This window comes from Bubalus bubalis, chromosome 7, assembly GCF_019923935.1.
Source record: "Bubalus bubalis isolate 160015118507 breed Murrah chromosome 7, NDDB_SH_1, whole genome shotgun sequence".
Lineage (NCBI taxonomy): Eukaryota > Metazoa > Chordata > Mammalia > Artiodactyla > Bovidae > Bubalus > Bubalus bubalis.
The window spans coordinates 27,165,600-27,190,458 of record NC_059163.1 but is presented as its reverse complement, the minus strand read 5'-3'; the positions used below and the strand labels follow the sequence as shown (position 1 = coordinate 27,190,458).

At 38.6% G+C, this 24,859-nt stretch overlaps 1 protein-coding gene across 2 annotated transcripts in view; it reads right to left on the bottom strand.

Moving 5' to 3' along the window:
- Window positions 1–24,859, bottom strand: part of RCHY1 (ring finger and CHY zinc finger domain containing 1) — a 53,516-nt gene that overhangs the window by 27,623 nt on the left and 1,034 nt on the right. The window contains exons 2-9 of one of the 2 annotated variants that reach the window (XM_006059653.3): window positions 23,963–24,082; window positions 23,613–23,728; window positions 17,180–17,258; window positions 15,218–15,262; window positions 15,050–15,108; window positions 14,932–14,958; window positions 13,877–13,997; window positions 10,861–11,519 (exon numbers count right to left, since the gene is read on the bottom strand). In XM_006059653.3, the coding sequence (XP_006059715.1) occupies window positions 11,391–11,519; window positions 13,877–13,997; window positions 14,932–14,958; window positions 15,050–15,108; window positions 15,218–15,262; window positions 17,180–17,258; window positions 23,613–23,728; window positions 23,963–24,082 (696 nt within the window). In that variant the 3' untranslated portion in view covers window positions 10,861–11,390. Of the gene's footprint in view, window positions 1–10,860; window positions 11,520–13,876; window positions 13,998–14,931; window positions 14,959–15,049; window positions 15,109–15,217; window positions 15,263–17,179; window positions 17,259–23,612; window positions 23,729–23,962; window positions 24,083–24,859 lie in introns of those variants that run through there. The other variant, XM_025289895.3, reaches the window with a different exon arrangement.

Genomic DNA, 24,859 nt, shown 5'->3' with positions numbered 1-24,859 from the left:
TGAGAGTCCCTTGGACTGCAAAGAATTCCAACCAGTCCATCCTAAAGGAAATCAGTCCTGGGTGTTCATTGGAAGGACTGATGTTGAAACTGAAACTCCAATATTTTGGCCACCTGATGCGAAGAGCTAACTCATTTGAAAAGACCCTGATTTGGGAAAGATTGAAGGCAGGAGGAGAAGGGGACGACAGAGGATGATATGGTTAGATGGCATCACCAACTCAATGGTCATGAATCTGGGTAAACTCCGGGAGCTGGTGATGGACAGGGAGGCCTGGCGTGCTGTGGTTCATGGGGTCGCAAAGAGTTGGTCACGACTGAGCGACTGAACTGAATACACAAAAGATGAATGATAAAATAATCTTCAAGCCCTAATATATACCGGATCTAAGACATAACACTGACTGTCTACTGTGTCCCCTAATGGAAAAACACAACATAACGTTCAAGTAGTCTTGACAAAAATTTAACTTAAACCTGATCAAGCTTCTAGATTAAATGAAGTGTTAGTTGCTCAGTCGTGTTCAACTCTTTGAGACCCCGTGGACTGTAGCCCCCCACGCTCCTCTGTCCATGTGATTCTCCAGGCAAGAATACTAGAGTGAGTTGCCATTCCCTTCTCCAGGGGCTCTGCCCAACCCAGGGATCAAACCTGTGTCTCCTGCATTGCAGGCAGATTCTTTACCATCTGAGCCACCAGAGAAGCCTAAAACCTATTAATCTTTTTATTTGTTTAACCATAATTTAAAATTCACAAGTAGATTGCATTTTATTTCTGTGGCAGTACTGATATTATTGGGGCTTCCCAGGTGGCATAGTGGCAAAGAACTCCCCTGCCAATGCAGAAGACACAAGAGACACAGGTTTGATCCCTGGGCTGGGAAGATCCCCTGGAGGAGGGCATGGCAACCCCCTCCAGTATTTTTGCCTGGAGAATCCCATGGACAGAGAAGCCTGGCAGGCTACAGTCCATAGGGTCACAAAGAAATGGACACGAATCAAGCAACTTAGCATGACCCATGCACTGATACTATTGATATTATTTAGATTCTGGTTTAAACACAAAAACTGATATATTAAAAGAGATATTTAGATAATAACTGCTCATTTCTTCGCACTTTCCTGGTGGCTCAGACAGTGAAGAATCCACCTGCAATGTGGGAGATCTGGGTTTGATCCCTGGGTTGAGAAGATTCCCTGGAGGAGGGCATGGCAACCCACTCCAGTATTCTTGCCTGGAGAATCCCCATGGACAGAGGAGCCTGGAGGGCTACAGTCCATGGGGTCACAAAGAGTTGGACACGACTGAGGGACTTAGCACAGCACAGTTCATTTCTCATTGCTTTAGGTATGACAGTACTATTACAGTTGTTTTTAAAATAGTCCTTATCTTTTAGAGCTATATCTGAAATAAATAGGGATAATATAATATTGAGTTTCCCTGGTGGTTCAGATGGTAAAGAATCTGCTTGCAGTGCAAGAGACCCAGCTTCTATCCATGGGTCAGGAAGATCCCCTGGAGAAGGGAATGGCTATCCACTCCAGTATTCTTGCCTGGGAAAGCCCATGGACAGAGGAGCTTTGCGGTCTACAGTCCATGGGGTCACAAAGAGTCAGACATGACTGAGTAACTAACACACACACAGTATATCATGACTGAGGTTTACTTCAAAATAACGTGAAGGGGAAAGTAAGTCAGGATATAAAGTTAGCCATGAGTTGGTCATGGTGAAACTGGGCAATGAATATGGGGTTCAACTGCTTCACTTTTACATGTTTTACATTTTCCATCATAAAACATTAGGAGATTGCAGGCGGCTACAACCTTAGCTTACTGTCGGCCAGGTCACAGACCCCTCACCAATCATGTCACATCAGACTCCATTACCCACCCCCACCCTTCCTGCGTCTTCATCCCTCTGCTATGCTCACACTCCTTTCCGTTGTTTACCTTTGACTTTGGATAGTCAACCTTGACTTAACTCTCTTATCCCAGATCCTCTGGCTGATAGACCTTAACCTTATAATTCAATTACTATTGCTGGGTAATGAATCACCTCAAAACTTGTATTTAAACAATTACCATGGTTCTGGAGTTTGACCAGATTGAACTTGGCTGTTCTCACATACAGTCTGTCACATAGTTACAATAAGTTTCCCTCATTCCTAAATCTGGCAATCGGTGCCGGCTGTTGGCTGGGATGTCGGCAGAGGTTGTCAGCCAAAACAACTACACGTGGGCTCTCATGGGCTCACATAGGCTTCCCCATAGCATGGTGGTGAGGTTCCAAGAGCGAGCATCCCTACAATATCCCAGGTAGCAAGTCTATCAGCTTTTTGACCTAGTTCAGGAAACGTCACTTCAACCATAATCACTAGTCACACACGTTCAAGGGGAGAAAACTAGGTCCCTTGTCTTGATGAGAGGAGTTTCAATGTCACATTGGGAAATAAGCATGTGGAATGAAGATTTTTGTTGCAGCCATCTTAGAGAATTCAATCTGCCATACTTTGGGTCCCCCTTGGCATGCACATTTGTTTCTCTGGCTCTGATCAGTTCCCAATTACTAGCAAGCCAAACGGCACTTTCCCACTCAGAGGCCTTGTCCATCTGGCCCTACTCAGCTTGCAGATTTCCCTTGGCATCAAAATTTACATCATTCCAACACTGCTGTTACCTGCTCCCAGACTTCCACCTCCCTCCTCTCTTGCCCTTTCCAAAACATATAGGGACACAGCTGCAGATAACATAGGCCGTACACTCTTGAAAATATTCCACCTGTACAAACCTGGCCCAAGGAATACAAACAGATATGAAATATGGTGGTAATAGACATGCTTAATTAAACTTTAAAACTATTCAAGATTGTGCACTCTTGATGTTGTTTTGTGTCATTATTATATAATAGATAATAAAAGGCCTCAATGTCAGTATTCTGAGAAAGCTCTTATTTTAAATACCAGGTAGAAGAAAAATCATTCGGCACAAAACATTCCTATCACCAGAAACATTGTGGCACCCTCTGCTGTCAGGAAACAAACTTGAAGGTACACTGGGCTAATTCTCCCTGCAGGCTTCTCCAGTATTTTTGTACCAAGGCTGCCAATCATCATAGGCAGATGTGAAAGCATAAATCAGAGAGGGGAGGAAAATTATGCAGCTTAATTTGAGCAAAATAGTAAAGAATGAAAATCCAATCAGGGTGTCTAGCTGAATGGTAATAAATAGGAAAGGGAAAAGGAAGCCAGGCAGAGAATCTCAAGAGGTAGCCAGTATCAAGGACATCATAATATAGTCAATCTTTGTTTAAACCCTTTATGGAAGTAAGGTTACTCTCCACAAATAACCCATGAAACACAGAGGGGTTAAACAAGCTGCCCAGGGTCACATAGCAAACAAATGTCAGAGCCAGGATACAAATCCCAGCCATCTGTCTCCACAGTCTATGTTCTTAAACACTCTGCTCTACTGCCTAAGATATAAGTGTGACTACTGTGGGGAAGGAGGGCAGGGAGAGTTATTTTTTAAATGTATCCAGAATTATTACTAGATGGTAGCTAAGACAGTAAGAATCTGCCTGTAATGCAGGAGACCTACGTTCATTCCCTGCGTTGGGAAGATCCCCTGGGGAAGGGAATGGGAACCCACTCTAGTATTCTTGCCTAGAGAATCCCATGGACAGAGGATCCCGGCAGGCTACAGTCCATAACATCGCAGAGTCGGACACAACTGAGCGACTAACGCTTTCACTTTCATTATTGCTTTCACCTAGAAGACTGATTGCCAGGAAAATTACTTGTCCCCAGCTAAGCAGAGACATTAGGAAGCAATCCAAGTCTCCTAACCACAATAAAATCATTCTGAAGTTTAGAAGATTCTTTCCTTCTAAATTTAGGACTTTTTGCTCTTTTGACAAATCAGAATATATTACAATGACCCCAAAAGTAATGTCCCTCATCACAACCTCACTAAAATCCATCAGCTGCTTTTACAAAGAGAATGGATTTCCCCTATAACAAGTTCAAGGCCCATACAATCTGACTGCTTCATGCACCAACCAATAAACCAGCTGAGCAGAGTCACTGAGTGTTCCAAATCTGAAGACTGGTTTACTTGGCAAGTGAAACCTGTATGGTGGGAAGAGGAGGAAAAACCCTCCCTCAGAAAGGACAGAGCAACTCGGTTCCAGTCACAGGAGATGTGGGGATATTACTACAGTTCACCGGGAGCACATGCTGGAGATCATCTCAATACTGCAAACAGGAAGGGTATGAGCCTGGATGTCTACTGAAGGCCCAGTACACACAGGAACTGTTCTTAGTGTTTTGGACTTTTTATCGTATTTAAACCTCACCACACAACCCCTATGAGGCTGTCATACCATCCCTATTTCACAGAGAGTAGTATATCTGGGAAGAACTGACCCAAGGTCACATGCAAGTATCTGCTAGATTGACAGATGTGAACTTCTGTGTTTCTGCTTTCAAAGTTCAAGCCATTTCTCTTCCATCCAGCTGCTCATGCAACATACAACATACAATTCAAGACATCAGACAACTCAAGAGTTGTTTCTGGCCACCTCCCCAAAATTTTAGACTCGCCTGAGTGGTCTGGATATACCTAGACTACAATGCCCACTATGACACTGGTTAAGTGCAGCTTAGAGAACATGCTTTCTGTTTATTCCTCCATGTTTCCCGTCCTTCTCCCGTACTCCTCACGTCTTCCTTCTCCCAACCCAGATCATCTCTCCTGGTCTATATGTCTAGGGTTGGTGTTTATCAAAGGGGACAAACCTATTCATTACTGCCTCCAATGATGTACATTATACATAGCCTCAGAAGAGATACTGATGCAGAAAATAACAAACTTCTCCTTTGCAGGCCTTCATGGAAAGCTTGGGCAAGTAAACTGAAGTTTGCTGGCCTTCGGTTTGATCAAGCAAAATAAGAGTGGGCTGGACTATACACTCTTCCAGCTATAAAGGCTATGATTTCATAATTTTTTTTGAAAGGTGTTTATCTTCACAATGAAATAGCCCCAAGAAGTACATAAACTCACAAAGAAGGTCAAAAGAAGGAGACAGACTAATTCTAACAATACTGCTCTTTGCCTAGAATAGCAACATGATTCGATTGAAAAAGAGAAAACGTGCACAGACATACTGTAGTAAGCACTGCTTCACTCTCAAGATGAGAGTGAACGGTAGGTCTTGCCTGGTATCCCAGCCCAGCATCCCTGGAGGTCAGGCCAATGGTGGCTCAGACAGCAAAGATTCTGCCTACAATGTTTGAAACCCAGGTTTGATCCCTGGGTCAGGAAAATCCCCTGGAGGAGGAAATGGCTACCCACTCCAGTATTCTGGCCTGGAGAATTCCATGGAGAGAGGTATAGTCCATCGGACACAGCTGAGCAACCAACACTTTCACTTCCACTTTTTCATAAGAGGAAGAGGTTATTTTTCTCATTCTCTACAAGTTCCTCTTTCACAGATCACAGCCTTGTTGTGAAAGGGTGTATGTAACTTAATGAAGCTACCAACCATGCCGTGCCAGGGCCACTGAAGACAGACAAGTCATAGTGAAGAGTTCTAATAAAACACGGTCCCCTGGAGAAAAAATGGCAACCCACTCCAGTATCTCGCAGTGACGAACAGATGCAGGGGTTAGGTCTGGTAGACAGAGTGCCTGAAGAATTATAGACAGAGGCTGGTAACATTGTACAGGTGGCAGTAACCAAAAAATATCCCAACAAGACAAATGCAAGAAGGCAAAGTGGCTTTCTGAGACTTTACAAATAGCTAAGGAAAGAAGAGAAGCAAAAGGCAAAGGAGAAAGGGAAAGATACACCCAACCGAATGCAGAGTTCCAGAGAATAGCTAGGAGAGATAAGGCCTTCTTCAATGAACAATGCAAAGAAACGGAGGAAAACAATAAAATGGGAAAGTCTAGAGATCTCTAGAGATACTGGAGATACCAACAGAACATTTCATGTAAAGATAGGCACCATAAAGGACAGAAACAGAAAGGACTTGAAAGAAGCAGAAGAGATTAAAAAGAAGTGATAGGAATACACAGAACTATGCAAAAAATGTTTTAATGTCCCAGATAACCATGATGGTGTGATCATTCACCTACGGGCCAAGATCAAGAAGTGTAGGTCAAATAGACTTTAGGAAGCATTACCACGACCAAAGCTAGTGGAAGTGACAGAATTCCAGCTAAGCTATTTAAAATCCTAAAAGATGCTGCTGTTACAGTACTACATGCAATGTTAGCAAACTTGGAAAATTCAGCAGTGGCCACAGGACTGGAAAAGGTCAGTTTTCATCCCAAGCCAAATGGGTAAATGCCAAAGAATGTTCAAACTATCACACAATTGCACTCTTTTTACCAGCTAGCAAGGTTATGTTCAAAATCCTTCAAGCTAGGCTCAACAGTAAGTGAACCAAGAACTTCCAGATGTATAAGCTGTTTAGAAAAGGCAGAGAAACCAGAGATTAAATTCCCAACATTTGCTGGATCATGGAGAAAGCAAGGGAGTTGAAGAAAAACATCTACTTCTGCTTCGTTGACTGTGCTAAAGCCTTTGACTGTATAGATCACAACAAACTGTGGAAAATTCTTATTAAAGAGATGGGAATACCAGACCACCTTACCTGTCTCCTGAGAAACCTGTATGCAGATCAAGAATAAACAGAACCAGACAAGGAACAACTGACTGGTTCAAAACTGGGAAAGGAGTAAGACAAAGCTATATGCTGTCAGCCTGCTTATTTCACTTGTAGGCAAAGTATATTATACGAAATGCTGGGCTGGGTCAATCACAGGCTAGAATCAAGATTGCAGGGAGAAATATCAATAACCTCAGCTATGTAGATGATCCCACTCTAATAGCAGAAAGAGGAACTAAAGAGCTTCTTGATGAGGGTGAAAGAGGAGAGTTAAAAAGCTGTCTTAAAACTCAACATTCGAAATAACTAGGATTTGGGCTTCCCTGGCAGCTCAGCTAGTAAAGAATCCACCTGCAATGCAGGAGACCTGGGTTTGATCCTTGGGTTGGAAAGATCCCCTGGAGAAGGGAAGGGCTACCCACTCCATTATTCTGGCCTGGAGAATTCCATGGACTGTATAGTTCATGGGGTTGCAGAGTCTGACACAACTGAGAGACTTTCACTTTCATATGGCATCAGGTCCCACCAATTTATGGCAAATAGAGGAGGAAAGAGTGGAAGCAGTGACATTTCATTTTCTCGGGCTCCAAAATCACTGTGGATGGTGACTGCAGACATGAAATTAAAAGACACCTGCTCCTTTGAAAGAAAGCTCTAACAAATCTAGACAGTGTATTAAAAAGCAGATATATCACTTTGCAAACAAAGGTACGGAGAGTCAAAGCTATGGTCTTCCCAGTACTCATGTACGGATGTGACAGTTGGACCATAATAGAAGGCTGAGTGCTGAAGAATTGATGCTTTCAAACTGTGGTGCTGGAGAAGCCTCTTGAGAGTCCCCTGGACTGCAAGATCAAACCAGTCAATCCTAAAGTCAATCAGTCCTGAATATTCATTGGAAGGACTGATGCTGAAGCTCCTGTACTTTGGCCACCTGATGCAAAGAACTGACTCACTGGAAAAGACCCTGATGCTGGCAAAGACTGAAGGCAAAGGAGAAACAGGTAGCAGAAGATGAAATGGTTAGACAGCATCACTGACTCAATGGACATGAATTTGAGCAAACTCCAGGAGAAAGTGGAGGACAGAAGAGCCTGCATGCTGCAATCCATTGGGTGACAAAGAGTTGGACACAACTTGAAGATTGAATAATTTACAAAATAGGATGTGGGCTCTTTACTACTTGCATATTTTGGTTTACGACCAAAATTTTTCTAATTAAAAGAAAATTAAATATGTGTACAATATGAAAATAGGTTTTAGGAAAAAAAACTGAGTTCAAAATTAAAATCTATGACACCATAAACAACAGTACTACTGCAAACATGAACTAAAGTTAATGTCATACAGAAATCCATATACACGTTAAGAAGACTAGAAACTCCAAGAGGTAAAAAGTAAAAAGTAAACAACTTGATACACATTTCATCAATGACAAAAGGGGCCAACAAGCTTCTATGCACCAAGAAATTCATAAACATACTGAGTTATTGGTATTTAAATTAATATAATACATACAAATCCTGCGGCAAGGTATTCTTATTTTCAGGACAAATAATTCTACCATACCACCATACACAAGGTCAGACTAAGCATTTAACATTCATTCCCACAAGCTTTCTAAAGTCTCTATGAACAAGAAAAGAATGAAGTTATCCATTAGAAAACATTAACAGTAGTAATCTCTGAAAGATTTTTTTACCTTCTTTTCCTCTTTCCTACAATTTCCTACAATATAGCTATTTTTGAATCAGGACAAGCCAAAACGTATTTTTAAGGTTTTTCATTTTAAGTATTACATACTGAACACTAAGGGACTTCTGCTTGTCAATGAGAACTGTTGAAGGATTTTAAGCACTGAATTGACATGTCATGGACAAACCCTTGAAGAAACCCTTGGTACCTTGACTTCGAAGCCATTTCAAAATTGCTTCATGCATGACTGGATGTCATAAACAAGCTTTTACATACCAATTCTGCATTACTTCAGACAAATCTGGATTCTGAACTGAAGATATAACTAATCAGATTTAGAGTTAAAAGAAGACATCTAAAAATGAAAGGTCTATCAACTCAGTAGTTCCTCCATGACTTAGCTATCAAGAATAGTTCAGCAAGATGGAAGTTAGAATTAAAGCATGATATAGTGGGTTTGAGGTCATAGACTTGGACCTAATTCCCAGCTCTCACACTGAGTACCTTTCACTAACTCAAGCATTTCATCTCTGAACTTCAGCTTTCTCATCCATGGAATGAAGACAACACGTACCCTATAAAACTATCATTACGATTAATGCTAATGCGTTAGACTTGTAAACAGTAAATGTTCAAATCAGAGCTTTGTTACTATTACATACTCACTGCTACTCAAACAGCCAATGATTCTATGATTAAAAGCAATAGTATAGGGACGTCCCTGGTGGTCCAGGGGTTAAGACTCCATCTTCCAATGTGGGAGGCACAGGTTTGACCCCTGGTCAGGGAACTAAGGTCTCATATGCTCCAAGGTGTGGCCAAAAAATTTTTTTAAATCCATATGATTTAAGTTTAGCAGATTAGATAACAGAAATAAAAAGTAACACAACTGGAAAACTAGTCTTTCCTTATCTGTACACTGACTTGTAATACCTAACAAGATAGCCCATTATTAGGTTTGTTATACAGGTCCAGTACTTTGGCCACCTCATGCGAAGAGTTGACTCATTGGAAAAGACTCTAATGCTGGGAGGGATTGGGGGCAGGAGGAGAAGGGGACGACAGAGGATGAGATGGCTGGATGGCATCACTGACTCAATGGACTTGAGTCTGGGTGAACTCCGGGAGTTGGTGATGGACAGGGAGGCCTGGCGTGTTGCAATTCATGGGGTCGCAGAGAGTCGGACATGACTGAGCGACTGAACTGAACTGAAGCGGACACATTTCTCCACTGACTAGATCTTCTTGTGATTTTGAGTCATCTTTCTCTTCGTGGTACAGAGGAGACCCTTACAAATGAAAACTTCCTTTATAAATGTAACTTTCCCTTAAAAATCTTAACTTCTATCATGTTTTCAGAGCTTCCACACAGCTCTTTTGCAAAAATAATCAGATCAAAATAATCTTTATGCCAAAAAGTCATATTCTGTGATGGCGTATTCTGCTCTCCTTCACTGTATAATAAATCACCCAACACTTAGTGCCTTAAAAAGGAAAAATAAAAAAAGATATCCCATTCCTTCCCCAAATCCAGATCAGCACTCATGCTCTGCCCAGGCCAAGGAAATGGACCAAGGGAGAGAACACAAGAAAAGCAGACAATATAGAATAAAGATCTGGGCCCAAAACTGGAAACCAATGCTGCTGCCTTAGCCAGGCAAAGAGATTTCAACAAAAGAAATAAATGTACGAGAAATGTTAGGATTTTTAAAAGACCATTTTCCTTATACACAGGAGATTCAACTAGATCAAAGTTGGAAACATAATTGGTGTTTAATAAAATACCTGTCAATCGATATATACACATTTTACTTCCTATCTAAAGCTTTTTATAAACAAGACTAAGTAGATATTGGGACACTGGTGTAAAAAAGTTCATTTCAGTTGCTCAGTCGTGTCTGACTGCAACTTTTTACCCACGAACAGTATGAAAAGGCAAAAAAAAGTTCAGGATCAAATATTTTTGTGTACCATGTTTCTAAATTAAGAGGTATATTCAATTCCATCACAAGTCCCTGAAAAAGTTACATTCTATGCCACTTTGACTCATCCATACCTACTTTCAAGCACTGAGAAGAAAAGAACCCATCCCATTCACAACAAAGATAACCACTGCATACATACGAAAAACAAGGAAAAAGCTAGTCAAGTATGAGGAACATTCGAATCTGAGGGCAGGAGCTTTCATCTCTATTGTTCACTATTGTCTCTATATTGTCTAGAAGCATACTCAGCACATAAGAGCTGTTCACTAAATACTTGCTGACTGAATGAATAAATTATTCTTTGAAAAAATAATTTGGGGCAACTAAAACAATTTTTTTCAATGTTGATTATCTTAAGGCTTAGAAGAGTTCTATTATTTTACATTTTTCCCAATTACTCTTATGGAAGAATACCTCAAAACAAAGAAAAGTGGATTTCTTTTACATCATTAGACTATAATGCTCTGAACCAAAAATAAACAGCATTGGAAAAAACTTTCTATAAAATACTGTTTCAATATATTTTTATTAGCAGGTATTACATCAAAATTCACAATTACAGGATCCTAAGGACTGTCTTAAAAATTCTCAAGTATATGTAATTAGATTTTAACAGTAAGATAGAACATATCCTCATTACAGCACAGCCCTTAAAGAGTCAAGGATAATACTGAGAATTAAGTACAGTTCTATCAAGAACTCGAAATTAATTCTGTATGCATAGTGTCACTTAAAACAAAGTTCAAGGAAGTATAAGAAGTCTATGGATGTGAATTTCAGTGGCAAACATCATTGACTTCCAAACAACTGACACCAAAGAAATTTCCAATCAAAACATAAGCATGGTGCCTTTCGTTCAATGTAGAGCTATGATAATTCTATAAAGAGACCCTGAATCCTTAAGTCTTATAATGTTTTTATGCTGTGACACTAATACAAAACATGTCACTCTAATGTATACATTGTGACGCATCATGACAAAAAGATAGCCTTTTTCTATCAGAAAATCCTGATTTTTCCAGTGCAATATAGGCTGTTCATTGCTGATCTATTGAAATTCTGTATTTTCCAGCCTGAGCGGTATTGTAGGATTCACAAATACTACACTTCATGCCTAATATATGGAACTGAACTGTAGATCTTCCATTGCAATCATTGCAGAGAATCTGAAAAGAGATGAATTCAAATTAAGTAAATTAAACCTTATTGATAGAAAGTGGTACTGTCTGTTCAAAATAATTCCTCAAAAATCATACTTAAGAGGTATCTTCCTGGCAGTCCAGTGGTTAGGATTTTGCCTTCCGATGCAGGGGGTGCAGGTTAGATCCCTGGTCAAGGAACTAAGATCCCACATGCCTCACAGCCAAATAAAACCAAAACATAAAACAGAAGCAATGCTGTAACCAACTCAATAAAGACCTTAAAACTGGTCCACATCAAAAAATCATTTTAAAAAACCATACTGAAGATGTGAAAACATATATATGTAAGTCTAAATATTTCCATAAATAGAATACCTTTTATTTGTTCACTGGAAGTTCTAAGAGGCTATTAAGGTAGCTCTAAATTTAGAAAATGAAAATGTGGATTTGCACTAAGAAGTCTTATTTTAAAAGTTCCCAAATAGCATAAATAGTACTAGTACAAAAGTTAACACAGGAATAATCAAATCAACACTTATAATTCAAAACAACACACAATTTCATTATTTTTCACTGACACATAGAAAATTATCTTAGTCAACAATTTTTTACATATTTATAATATTTTTGCTTGTTAATATATTAAGTTCCTGGTCTTAGATGCCTCAAGAATGAATTAAAGTTCAAAAGAGTACTTTCTAAAGTTGAACAAAGAAAAGCTTTTGGTTCAACCCTAAAATGACAGTAAGATGCCACTTAGGAATTAGTCTCTTCTCATACTGAGATCTTGAGAAATAAAAAAGGGTGTTAACATGAAAATAAATCAATACATTACTATGTGAGGAAAGTATTAACTTTAGAAAAGCCACACCATAATAAGTAGAAAACATCCAAATTTTCTCTAAATTATAATTTTGAAAGTAACTTTTTTTTTTTCCTTTAAAGATTTTTCTTTGGACCATTTTTAAAGCCTTTATTGAATCTGTTACAATATTGTTTATGTTTTGGTTTTCTGGCCATGAGGCATATGGGATCTTAGTTCCTCAACCAGGGACTGAACCTGCACCCCTTGCTGTTGCTGCTACTGCTGCTAAGTCGCTTCAGTCGTGTCCAATTCTGTGAGACCCCATAGACGGCAGCCCACCAGGCTCCTCCATCCATGGGATTTTCCAGGCGAGAGTACTGGAGTGGGTTGCCATTTCCTTCTCCAATGCATGAAAGGAAAAGTGAAAGTGAAGTCGCTCAGTCGTGTCTGACTCTTCGTGACCCCATGCACCGGAAGGCAAAGTCTTAACCACTGGATCGCCAGGGAAGTCCTCCTGAAAATTAATTAAGAATATGATCTAAATGGAGAAGGTACTCACTGCCTAGATTTAGAGGATTAAAGAATGACTGCTAATGGTTACAGAGTTTCCTTTTGGCGTGGAGAAAATAGTTTAAAATTGATGGTGGTTATATCTCCAAGAATACACTAAAAAGCACTGAACTGTCAGTCCATTTTCAATGGATGAGTTGTACAGTATGTGAATTATATCCCAATAAGGCTGTTAAACAATGATCTAAACAGAATATAGCATGCTATAGCCTCTAGTAAAACATAACACAACTATCAGTATTACAAAAATGATCCTTCATCGACCTAACAATTATCCACACAAATTATGAAATGCTCCAGTGTAAATTACACAGAAAGTGATTTTTTTTTGGCTTTGTTAAGGGGTTTTTATCTTTTTATGTAGAAATATCTGAACTGAAGATTTTTGAAAATTTTTATGTCCAAAAATCATTAAAGCACCAGAAAGCTATCTACTTTTCAATTCTACTCTGTAAATGAATACGCTATGCTGAGACTAGACAGCAGCACGTCTCAATTAATGGAGAAAAGATGATCGTTCTCCACAAGACTAAAGGCCAGAAATACTTTTTAGACTGCAGGCTAAGACCAAATTAAGAAGTCTTGAATAAAAAGCAAACATTAAAAACCAAAAAAGCAATCTTCAAAAAAAAAGTAAACATGTTTGCCTTAAATAAAATTTAAAATAATTAAAACATAATCAAAATAAAATAGCAGACCAATAATGCACCTCTACTCAGTTATTATCAATTCACTCTGTTAAGTAATAAGTAAATAATTTAGAATCAAGTTTTTGCCTGCCATCTAGTGTTGGCAAGTATTGCACAAAGATATTCTTAGATTTTCTTTTTTCCTCTGAGTTCAGAATAACTAAAATTTAAAGATTATTTGGTTCCTCCCATTAGTCATCACAGTGACATCTATGCTGAAATAGTACTTTTTAGACAGATTTGAGCAAAAGGGCAAAAATACACATGAACATCAACAAGGAACCTGAAAAGTCTTTTTAGGCATTGATTCTACTCACATCCACAGTCATGTTCTGATATTCTGAGGGCATAGGAGTCTGTGCTACCTCATCATCCCGTTGTCTCCAGGACCTACTCATATCTAAAGCAGAGCGCATACACAATGGACATCTGTAGCCTCTAGGAGAGATATAGAAGAGTTATTTTCCAAGTATTAAATGGAGAGTGCATCAACTCAGGCTAACTGGTACAAAAACCATCTAAAACAAGCATTATTCTATACTTCAAGACCATCTCACAAACCTTTTCAATTAAATCTTGTATCATAGGGTATTTTTTAAACCTACTTCTTTTTCCTCAGTTCTATAAAATGGAGAGGAATTTCTTAGTATTCTTTGTAGAATATATGCAATATATTTTAAAAACCAATTAAACTGCTTTTTAGCTAAACCGCCTCGATTTCTTAATATATTCAAGCAAAGAAGAGATTGTATTCCTTAAAAATTATTCAGATCATGTTATTTTCTTTCTAAAAATTCTGAAAATGTTCCCTTTTATCTGGCTCTTAAAATTTCTGCTCATCAGTTTGCAGGACCAAAATACATTTACACAATTTCCCCTTTTCTAACTATCTGCATCTCACTTTAGCATCCTTTCCTCACAACAAAATTAGCATTAGATAAATCTTAGTATGAGTTTTGGATTTTTTTGGAGCTCATCATAGTGGGCTAATAAACAGCTAATAATTTTGAGCAACATGTCTCAGCATGTTTATTTTTTACAATGCTATGACTGTCTCAGGCAGAGACCAAGCTCCCCAATTACTAGCCAGAGAATGAAAGGTATCAGTCTCAAATTGCAAATGAGGTATGGCATAACAGAAACATGAGGACAAAGGCAAAGTTCAGTGTTTCTCTCCCAACATGCTTTGCCCAATTTAACAGTACTCATCTACCCTACCCATCTCAAAGGAAATATCCACCATATCCAAATATGATATAAGTAACTGGGAGGTTTGCCCATTTCCTTCCCCACTCGCCTGCAAAAAAAAAGAAAAGAAACAAAAACAGACATCTTACAGTAACAACTTTTTATAATCCCATCAAACACTCACTCTTTCAACATGTCTTCATAACACGTTCTGAAAGAAAATATAACATTATTTTAATAAAGCAAAAAGTATCTCCACCATTTCCAAACATTTTTGAGGGAAAAAAACAAAGTTACTTTACCTATGTAAAAGATGTCCACATGGCAAGACTTGAGCAGCAATACGAGATGTGTGAATGTCCTGTGAAAGCAAATAAAGTTGGTGGTTAATTACATGAATACAATATAAATCCTGAGTATTTTAAATTCAAAAGGGGATATTTCCAAAGCAAAAAATATTTTAAGCTCACCTCCAAACATATTGGACAATTCTGCCGGGAAACATTTTCAATACACTGTTTAAAAGCAAAATTAAAATTACCAAAAGCTTAACTAGATGTTAATTATATAACCACAGCATTAATAATAAAAACTAACAAAGGAAACAATACCAACTTACTAAATGTAATAATGAACATTAGTATGTTTCTTATATGTCAGACAAGAACTAAACAGTTAACTCTCACAACTATTTCAGGCTTTGCACATTACCTGAAACAATGAAATTGTCTAATACATCTTAATTATTCAAATTATCTTCATTTTACAGATAAAGAAATAGTAATAGTTCATATTAAAGAGATTTTACTACATGCCATAAGTCAAGTTCATTACCTGTATTATCTCAATTAATTCCCACAACACTGAAACACAATTATTTATCCCATTTTCCAGATGAGGTATTTGAGGCCTGTGCATGCATTCAAGTGTGCTCGGTCATGTCCAAGGCTTTGTGACCCCATGGACTGTGGCCCGCCAGGCTCCTTGTCTATAAAATTTTCCAGGCAAGAATACTGGAGTAGGTTGCCATTTCCTTCTCCAAGGGATCTTCCTGACCCAGGGATTGAACCCACATCTCCAGCACTGGCAGGTGGGTTCTTTACCACTGCAAAACCTGGGAAGTCCCTTTGAGATCTAGAGAAGCTAAATAACTCCCCAAATTACATGCTATCAAGAAATGGAAATATATGTGTGCTCCAACAGGCTGCCCACTGAGCCTGAGTTCTTAACTTGACAAGACAAGGTCTGATTAGGTGTGAAGAGGTAAGAGAAAGCATCAAGCCACAAATGATACCCAGGTTTTTTAGCAAACACCTGAGTAGATGATACCACCACTTACTAATACAGACAATAAAAAATAACCGAGAAACAAAACAAAATACCACAAGAGAAACTGAGTATATAGTTTTCTAAAGACAACATAGCATATCTAAAGGCAACACAGCATAGTTAGTCAGCCTAAACTCAAGTCTGTAAAACCAAATTCAATCTTATATCATCTCCTACAATCTATTAATAAAGTACTTAAAGCCAGGACTAAAATCCTTAGGAGTCATCTTCATTCAGCCCCCATTCTCTCTCCTTTATACTTGTCACTATAGTCTCTGTTTTCATTCTTCACCTCAGTTTCTCTTACTACCTCAGTATTTTAGGCTATTATCTAGTAGGGCTTCCCTCGTGGCTCAGTTGGTAAAGAATGTGTCTGTAATGCAGGAGACCAAGATTCGATTCCTGGGTCGAAAGATCCCCTGGAGAAGGAAATGGCAACCCACTCCAGTATTCTTGCCTGGGAAATCCCACAGACAGAGCTGGGCAGGCTAACAGTCCATGGGAATGCAAAGAGTAGGACACAACTGCGTGACTAACTTCCACTTTTTCATTATCTAGTATCTTTTAAAAACACCCTCATCAGATTCTCCATTCTCTCAATTCTTGGATAGAATCAGTACTATATAGCTTATTAGATTTTCTCCTAAATAATGAAAAATAATTTTTAAAAGGCCTAGGACCATGATATAAAATTTCTACATCCAAGTTAAAAATATTTTTATTGAAAAGGAGTACTGAATTATCTAGGAATGCTATATTAACAAAAGGTTACACTGCTCTCTATTTCTCTTGTACCATACATTTAAAAGCTATTCTCAAAAGCAGTTCCAATGATAAGAATCCACAGGCTAATTTAGAGGCTGTCTACGTTATACTAATAACTGATGTTAAGTGTTCTTACACCCTATAGAGAAGAAAAGGGAACTGTAGATCAGATATTCTAAGGTGTATACTTTAAAACATTTACTTAATACTGCTTAAAAATAAAAAGCAACATGACTATACTCAGTAACATCTGAAAGTTACCATGCTTTTAAACAAATTAGGATTTTAGCTGTTTTCAAAAATAATACTTTTTAAATCATACAAACTGAAGTACATACCTTGTGCTTCCCTTGGAGATTCACTGCAAGGCATAAGTTACATTTCAAACAGTGGAAAAAATCTTCCTTTGGACCAATCCTAAAAAATAATGTGAAAACAAAAGATTATGTATGTTTTTATTACATATTTACTCATTATATATAAGTTCAGATTCACTATAAACAAAGTTCAAACCACACTGAAGAATATGAGGTGAATCCCTACCTCCCCAACATCACTCCCCAAATGCAAGCCCTACAAACAGAATGGTATCTATCTTTCTGAGTATTTTTTTCTTCTATAAAACTGCATACACACACACATACAGATACACACGCTTTGAGTTTTATTTTTTACACAAATGGATTCTATCTATCCTGCTTTGCAACTTCTTCTTCACTTAACAGTATTCCTTGAAGACTATTCTATGTAAGAACATATAGAACCACTTTATTCTTCTTCAAAGTTACATAATATTAGATAATATGGATATATCTTAATTTTTTAATATTCTTTTATTGATAAAACTTACTATCTTTAGCTAATGCAATGATACAATAAATAACTCTTACAGACATCAGTCAACTACATATTGATAATTTTTCACAAAATTCCTAGAAGTGGAACTGTAGGGTCACAGGGCAGTGCATCATCAGTTCTGATACTGCCAAACTAACCTCCAAAGACAGTACTAGTTTACACTACCCCCAATGTGTAACAGCACCATGTTCCCCACGCCCTAGCCAATACTGGTTACCCTATATGACAAATAAAAACATCACTTTTAATTTGAATTTCTCAAATGATGATACACAGAGTATATTTTACTCTTTATGAGCCATCTGGATTTCTCTTGTGGATTGTCTGTTCACGTGCTCAGTTCATTTTTCTTAATAGGGCATTTGTCTTTTATAATTTTAAAGAAGCTCTTTAACTCAAATATATACTTGATTTACAATATCAGTTTCAAGTATGTGGCATAGTGATTTCATATTTTTATACATTATACTCCATTTAAAATTACTGCAAAATGGCTGTTTCCCTGTGCTGCACCACCTGGGAAGCACATTGTGCTTCCTTATGGCAACTTCACTATAGTCAGTCCTGTCCGATTCTGTGTGACCCCATGGACTATAGCCCACCAGGCTCCTCTGCCCAAGGGATTTTCCAGGCAAAAATACTGGAGAGAGTTGCCATTTCCTACTCCGAGGATCGTCCCAACCCAGGGATCGAACCCACGTCTCTCGTCTCTCACATCTCCTGCGCTGGCAAGCAGATTATTTACCACTTAGCACCACCTGGGGAGAAGGCAATGGCACCCCACTCCAGTACTCTTGCCTGGAAAATCCATGGAGAGGAGCCTGGTAGGCTGCAGTCCATGGGGTCGAGAAGAGTCGGACACAACTGAGCAACTCACTTTCACTTTTTACTTTCATGCACTGGAGAAGGAAATGGCAACCCACTCCAGTGTTCTTGCCTGGAGAATCCCAGGGACGGGGGAGCGTGGTGGGCTGCCGTCTATGGGGTCGCACAGAGTCGGACACGACTGAAGCGACTTAGCAGCAACAGCAGCAGCAGCAGCAGCACCAGCAGCACCAGCACCACCACCACCTGGGAAGCACAATCTATTCTTGTAGCTTCCCTTACCTCTGTATCTTGCCCTCTCTGCTTCTCTCTCCACTAGTATCCACTAGTTTGTTTTCTATAACTAAGTCTGTTTCTGTTCTGTTATATCTATTTACTTTTTTTTTTTTTTAAAGATCCCACATATAAGTGATAATATACAGCATTTGACTCTGTGACTTCCTTCACTAATACTCTTTAGGTCCACCCACAATACTGCAAATGGCAGAATTTCATTCTTTACTATGCTGAGCAATATTCCAGAGTGTGTGTGAGAGAGAAGACAGTATGTGTGTGTACACATCTTCTTTATTTATCTGTTGGTGAACACTTGCGTCGCTTCCATATACTGGCTACTGTAAATGATGCTATTATAAACTCTTGAGCAAATGTACCTTTTTGAATTAGTGTTTTCACTTTTTTTGGATATGTACGCAAGAGTGGGGGCACCCCAGGTGGTGCAGGAGTAAAGAATCTGCCTGCCAATGCAGGAGACACAAGAGACTCGGGTTCAATCCCTGGGTCAGGAAGATCCCCTGGAGAAGGAAATGGCAACCCATCCTGCCTGGAAAATCCCATGGACAGAGGAGCCTGACAGGCTAGAGTCCATGGGGCTGCCAAGAGTCGAACAAGACTGAGCACGCAAGTGCACACACACACACAGCACCCCAAGAATGGAACTACACACGTATCATATGGTACTTCTATTTTTAGTGTTTTGAGGAACCTAATTAAAGGAGTTCTTTCTATATCCTGGCTTCCCTGGTGGCTCAGATGGTAAAGAATCCATGCAGGAGACCTGGGTTTGATCCCTGGGTCAGGAAAATCCCCTAGAGGAGGGCATGGCAACCCACTCCAGTATTCTTGCCTGGAGAATCCCATGGACACAGGAACCTGGTGGGCTACAGTCCATGGAGTCACAGAGAGTCAGACACAACTGAGAGCAACACTTTTATACATCCTGTATATTAATCTTTTTCAGTTGAATATATTAAATTACTTTTTGGTATGTCAACTATATTTTTTATATCTTTTATCATACATTCAATTCCTAGGTAATAAAAAGACATGATATTTCAATTTATGGCTTATGCGTCTGCCTCTTGTTTATTATTAATCTTTTTATTTATTTTTTTGAAGGATAATTGCTTTATAGGATTTTGCTGCTTTCTGTCAAACCTCAACATGAATCAGCCATAGGTATACATATGTCCCTTCCCTTTTGAACCTCCATCCCATTTCCTTCCCCATCCCACCACTCTAGGTTGATACAGAGCCCCTATTTGAGTTTCCTTTGCCATATAACAAATTCCCATTGGCTATCTATTTTACATATGGTAATTAAGTTTTCATGTTATTCTTTCCATACATCTCACCCTCTCCTCCCCTTTCCCCATGTCCATAAGTCTACTCTCTCTGTCTGTTTCTCCACTGTTGCCCTGTAAATAAATTGTTCATTACCATTTTTCTAGATTCTATATATATGCATTAGAATATGGTATTTATCTCTTTCTGACTCACTTCACTCTGTGTAATAGGTTCTAGGTTCATCCACCTCATTAGGACTCAAATGTGTTCCTTTTATGGCTGAGTAATATTCCATTGTGCATATGTACCACAACTTCCTTATCCATGCATCTGTCGATGAACATCTAGGTTGCTTCCATGTTCTAGCTATTGTAAATGGTGCTGCAATGAACAATGGGATACATATATCTTTTTCAATTTTGGTTTCTTCAGGGTATGCCTCTTATTTTGAAAAAACTTTTGAAACCCATTGGTCATATACATACTCTCCTATATACTTCTAATACTATGGCTTATGATTTGATTTGATATGATATGATTATACTTTTCTTTCATCCATTTGAAATCCACTATGTGAGACTATGTAAAGGTGAGACTGCTAGTTGTCCCCAACGTTCTCTTATCCTCTTCCTGCACAATATTAGCTAGGCACAGGGCTGTACTGAATAAAAACTACTTCCCAACTTCCCTGAGTGTGAACAGAAGAGACAAATGAAAATTCTGTTTTGTGCCCCTTGGAGAAAAGGGTGTACCTTCCCTTCACCTATTTCTCCCTTTCCACTGACAAGAATATGAGTTCTTTTAAATTGTGTAGACAAGGAAGTATCTTATAGATAGCAGGGCAAAAAGAAGAGAAACCTGGGCTTCTGTTTAAATACATGGCTCAGACTTTTCCCTGAGAAACATAAATGTCTATTTTGAGCCACCTGTTATTTAGCATTTCTGTTACAACACGCTAAAACCATATTCTAATGAATACCTAGAATTTTAGTAATCAATTTTTTGTTTCCCGAATGGATTATCAGTTATCTTAGTACCTGTTCTCCTGATCTGAAATGCCATTTTTGCTATAAATTCGCACGTTAAATATGTGAATGTGTGTGTGTGCACACGCACGCACACACACATGCACGCACACACAATTTTTCCCTTTATTTATTTCTCTATTCCTATACAAAGAATACGGAGAAGACAATGACACCCCACTCCAGTACTCTTGCCTGGAAAATCCCATGGACGGAGGAGCCTGGTGGGCTGCAGTCCATGGGGTCGCTAAGAGTCGGATACGACTGAACGACTTCACTTTCACTTTTCACTTTCATGCATTGGAGAAGGAAATGGCAACACACTCCAGTGTTCTTGCCTAGAGAATCCCAGGGACAGGGGAGCCTGGTGGGCTACCGTCTCTGGGGTCGCACAGAGTCAGATATGACTGAAGCGACTTAGCAGCAGCATACAAAGAATATACCATTTAAATTACTCTCACTTTGTCATGTTTTGGTTATGTGGAAAGGCAATCCCCTTGTTCTTCCTTTTCAAAATCTGCTCAGCTCTGTATATTTTCTTTTTCAGATGAAATTTACAATCAGTCTGTCCAATTCCACAGGTAAAACCCTGCGGAAGACTTCCACTACTGCCCAAGACAGAATAATAGACAAGAGACTGGATCTACCCTCTTACCTAAAACTACTACCACACAACCCAAACAAAACATATGAAACAAGTTTCACTGAACATCAAGCAATGAAAGACAGTGACCTGCGAGATACAGGAAACAAATTAAGTGAGCCCTAAAACTGCCCTAGTTTATTGCCTAGAGCACTTTCAGGCAGTAGGACAAGTTGGAGGAACAAAAGCAGAGCCAGAAAGATTTGCTGATCGAAAAGATGAGCTGAGAGTCCAAGGAACTCAAGATTGTTGCAGCTCACAGGACAGAGTATCAGAGAGGACAGAGCTGCACAGGGGAGCCCCTCAAGTATTTAGCAGGATACACATCAGCTCATGCATGTGAAGAAACCCCCCAAGGCCAGAGAGAGAACCATTCAAGAGAACTAGAAGGAACAGTGTTCAGCAGTCAGATATGGTATCAGTGTTTGCTCCCTTTGGCCGGACGGGAAAACCTTAGAATTCATGGGGTACTGGGCTGAGTACTCAGGAAGGTACTGCCTCAGTGGTGAGGAATAATTACTCCTGGAATAAGCACACCTCCAGATTAATCTAACAAGTTATAAAAGCAAGTCCCAGAAGTACCAAACTGTTCAAAGTAACTTAACTGTATCCCAAAATAAAGCTCAAGAAGATCTGCAGGAATATGAAAAGTTCCCAATAAGGTAAAAATCACAATGTCTGGTATCCAACAATGACCAGTCACCCAAAGGCAGGAAAACCAACTAAAAAAATAATTGAACAATCAAAATCAATCCAAACTGACACAGAGGTTAGAATTAGCAGAGAAGAACATGAAACCAAATTATTATTACTACATTTCACATGTTCAAAGAGTTAATACAGATGTAAAAAATTAAAAAAAGACCCAAGTCAAATTTCTAGACATAAAAACTAGAAAAGGGGGTTTGCTTATGATTGTCACATCTTTTGGTATATTTGTTATCCTTCCTTAAAAACACCTTTAGGGACCTCCCTGGTGATGCAGTGGTTAAGACTCCAGGCTTCCAACACAAGGGGCATGGGTTCAATCCCTGGTCAAGGAGCTAAGATCTCACATGGCACAGCCAAAAAACAAAACACTACATAGAAATGGAAAGTGATTTAAAATTCTCCAACAGAAACAAGGAAAAGGACTGACATAGGACACTTGGAGCTCCAACACTGGTAACATTCTAATTCTTAAAAACAGTGGTTTGATGTATTAGTATACTTTAAAACATACATTTGTTATATATGTGCTTCTGGACGGAACACTTTAGGATTTTTAGAAAGAAAAAAATTCCTATATACCAACATGTCAACAATAGCTTGTCAGTGCAGGCTGGACCGAAGACTATTTTATTTTCATTCTTTCTACTTTCCTGTATCATCCAATTCTTAAGCCTATACTGATTTTATCAAAACTTTTGATAATTTTTTAAACTAACTTTCAAAAAGGAAAAATCTACCCTAATTTTCTACCTTAGCTTCCTACAAGCCACTTCATATAAAAGCATAATTTCTACCCCAAATTTAAAATTTAAATAGCCACACAATTGTTGATGGGCTAGTTAAATGATGAAGGCATGAAGAAACTTTTAGGGTAATGGAAATTTTTTTTAACCTTGATTTGTGATGATTGTAACATAGTAGATATATTTGTCAAAAGTTACTGAACTGAACATTTAAAATTGATGCATCCCATAAGATGTAAATTCTGAAGGTCCTCTGTCCATGGAATTCTTCAGGCAAGAATACTACTGTGGGTAGTAGCCATTCCCTGACATAATTATATTCCAATAAGGTGATTTTAAAAACTATTATTGCTAAGATATATTAGAAATAATTTAAAAAGAACATTTTTACATACAGTACCTACAAATTCCACAGTGTTCACAATGATACTGTTTCTTGTCTTTGTCAAACAGATGGCATACACTGCAATAATATTCTCCAAACAATGTGCTACATTCCTCACAAGTCTGTTGTGCCTAAAAAACAAAAAGTAACTAAAAATATACAATTTACCAAAACATTTTGAATTACTAATTTAAACGCCCAGATTTTTTCTTAAAGTACATGCGGTTTTATCTTTACATGTTTTCCTACATTTAAACCCAAGACACTGCATACTTTAAGAGCTATTGCAATACTCTTGATTAAATTTTCAAAACCACCTTAGTACAAGTTTAAAAAAAAAATAGAAATATGTAATAAAATCTTACACGCTGAATTCTTTCACAGTTTATGCACTGCACTTCCTTTACTTTAAAGCGATCTAGCTGATGATCTTCATTGTTATCATGACACAATCGGCAAGTATAAAGCTTGTCACAGCAAGGTGCCTAATCCCCAGGTGAGGGGGAAAAAAAAAAGGTATAAGAAGCAAGACAAGGCAAGTTTGAAATAATGCAAAAAGAAATTTCTTTCCTTCTCCTCCTCCTAGAACAAGGTCAAAGATTACAACCAATGGATCATTTGGTAAACTGATAACTACACATAACATTTCACTGTTTTCCTATCAACATCTGGGTCTCTATCAAGTTGAACACAACCCTGCAGTTCAAAACAAGAATTATGAAAGATGGCTGTCCCTAAACTGAAAAGTTAATCCCACAATACCCTAAACTCATTGTCAGCATTAAGTAGCAGACAGGTAATTTCTACTTAAGACATTTCAGATAAATTCCTTTACCAACTTTAACACTGAAACATTAAATACTATAATGATTATATTTTAGTCCACTTAAGTTTACCACACATCAACTCTGTGTCTTAAAGTTTGGAGGACACAATAAACGTAAAAGACAGTCCTTGTTTTCAAGATTGGCAAAGACTGCCAGTTGTCCAAGGCAAGAAAGCCGACTCTCTCCTTCCTGGACACATGATTGCCCAACTACACTACTGTTTCCTTGCTCTTACTTCTGGTCAAATGACTTTAAGTTCTTAGCAACAGAATACACACAGAATAAAATCAGTGCCTCTCCTGGGCCTGTTTATTAAGAAGCTAGGCATGCCTCTTCCCCCATGCTCCCTTCTCCCTTTCCACCAGATGAAACCTGGGCAGCAACCCAGTTGATGACTATATGCCCTAAAACATGGTTAACAACACAATAGAGAAA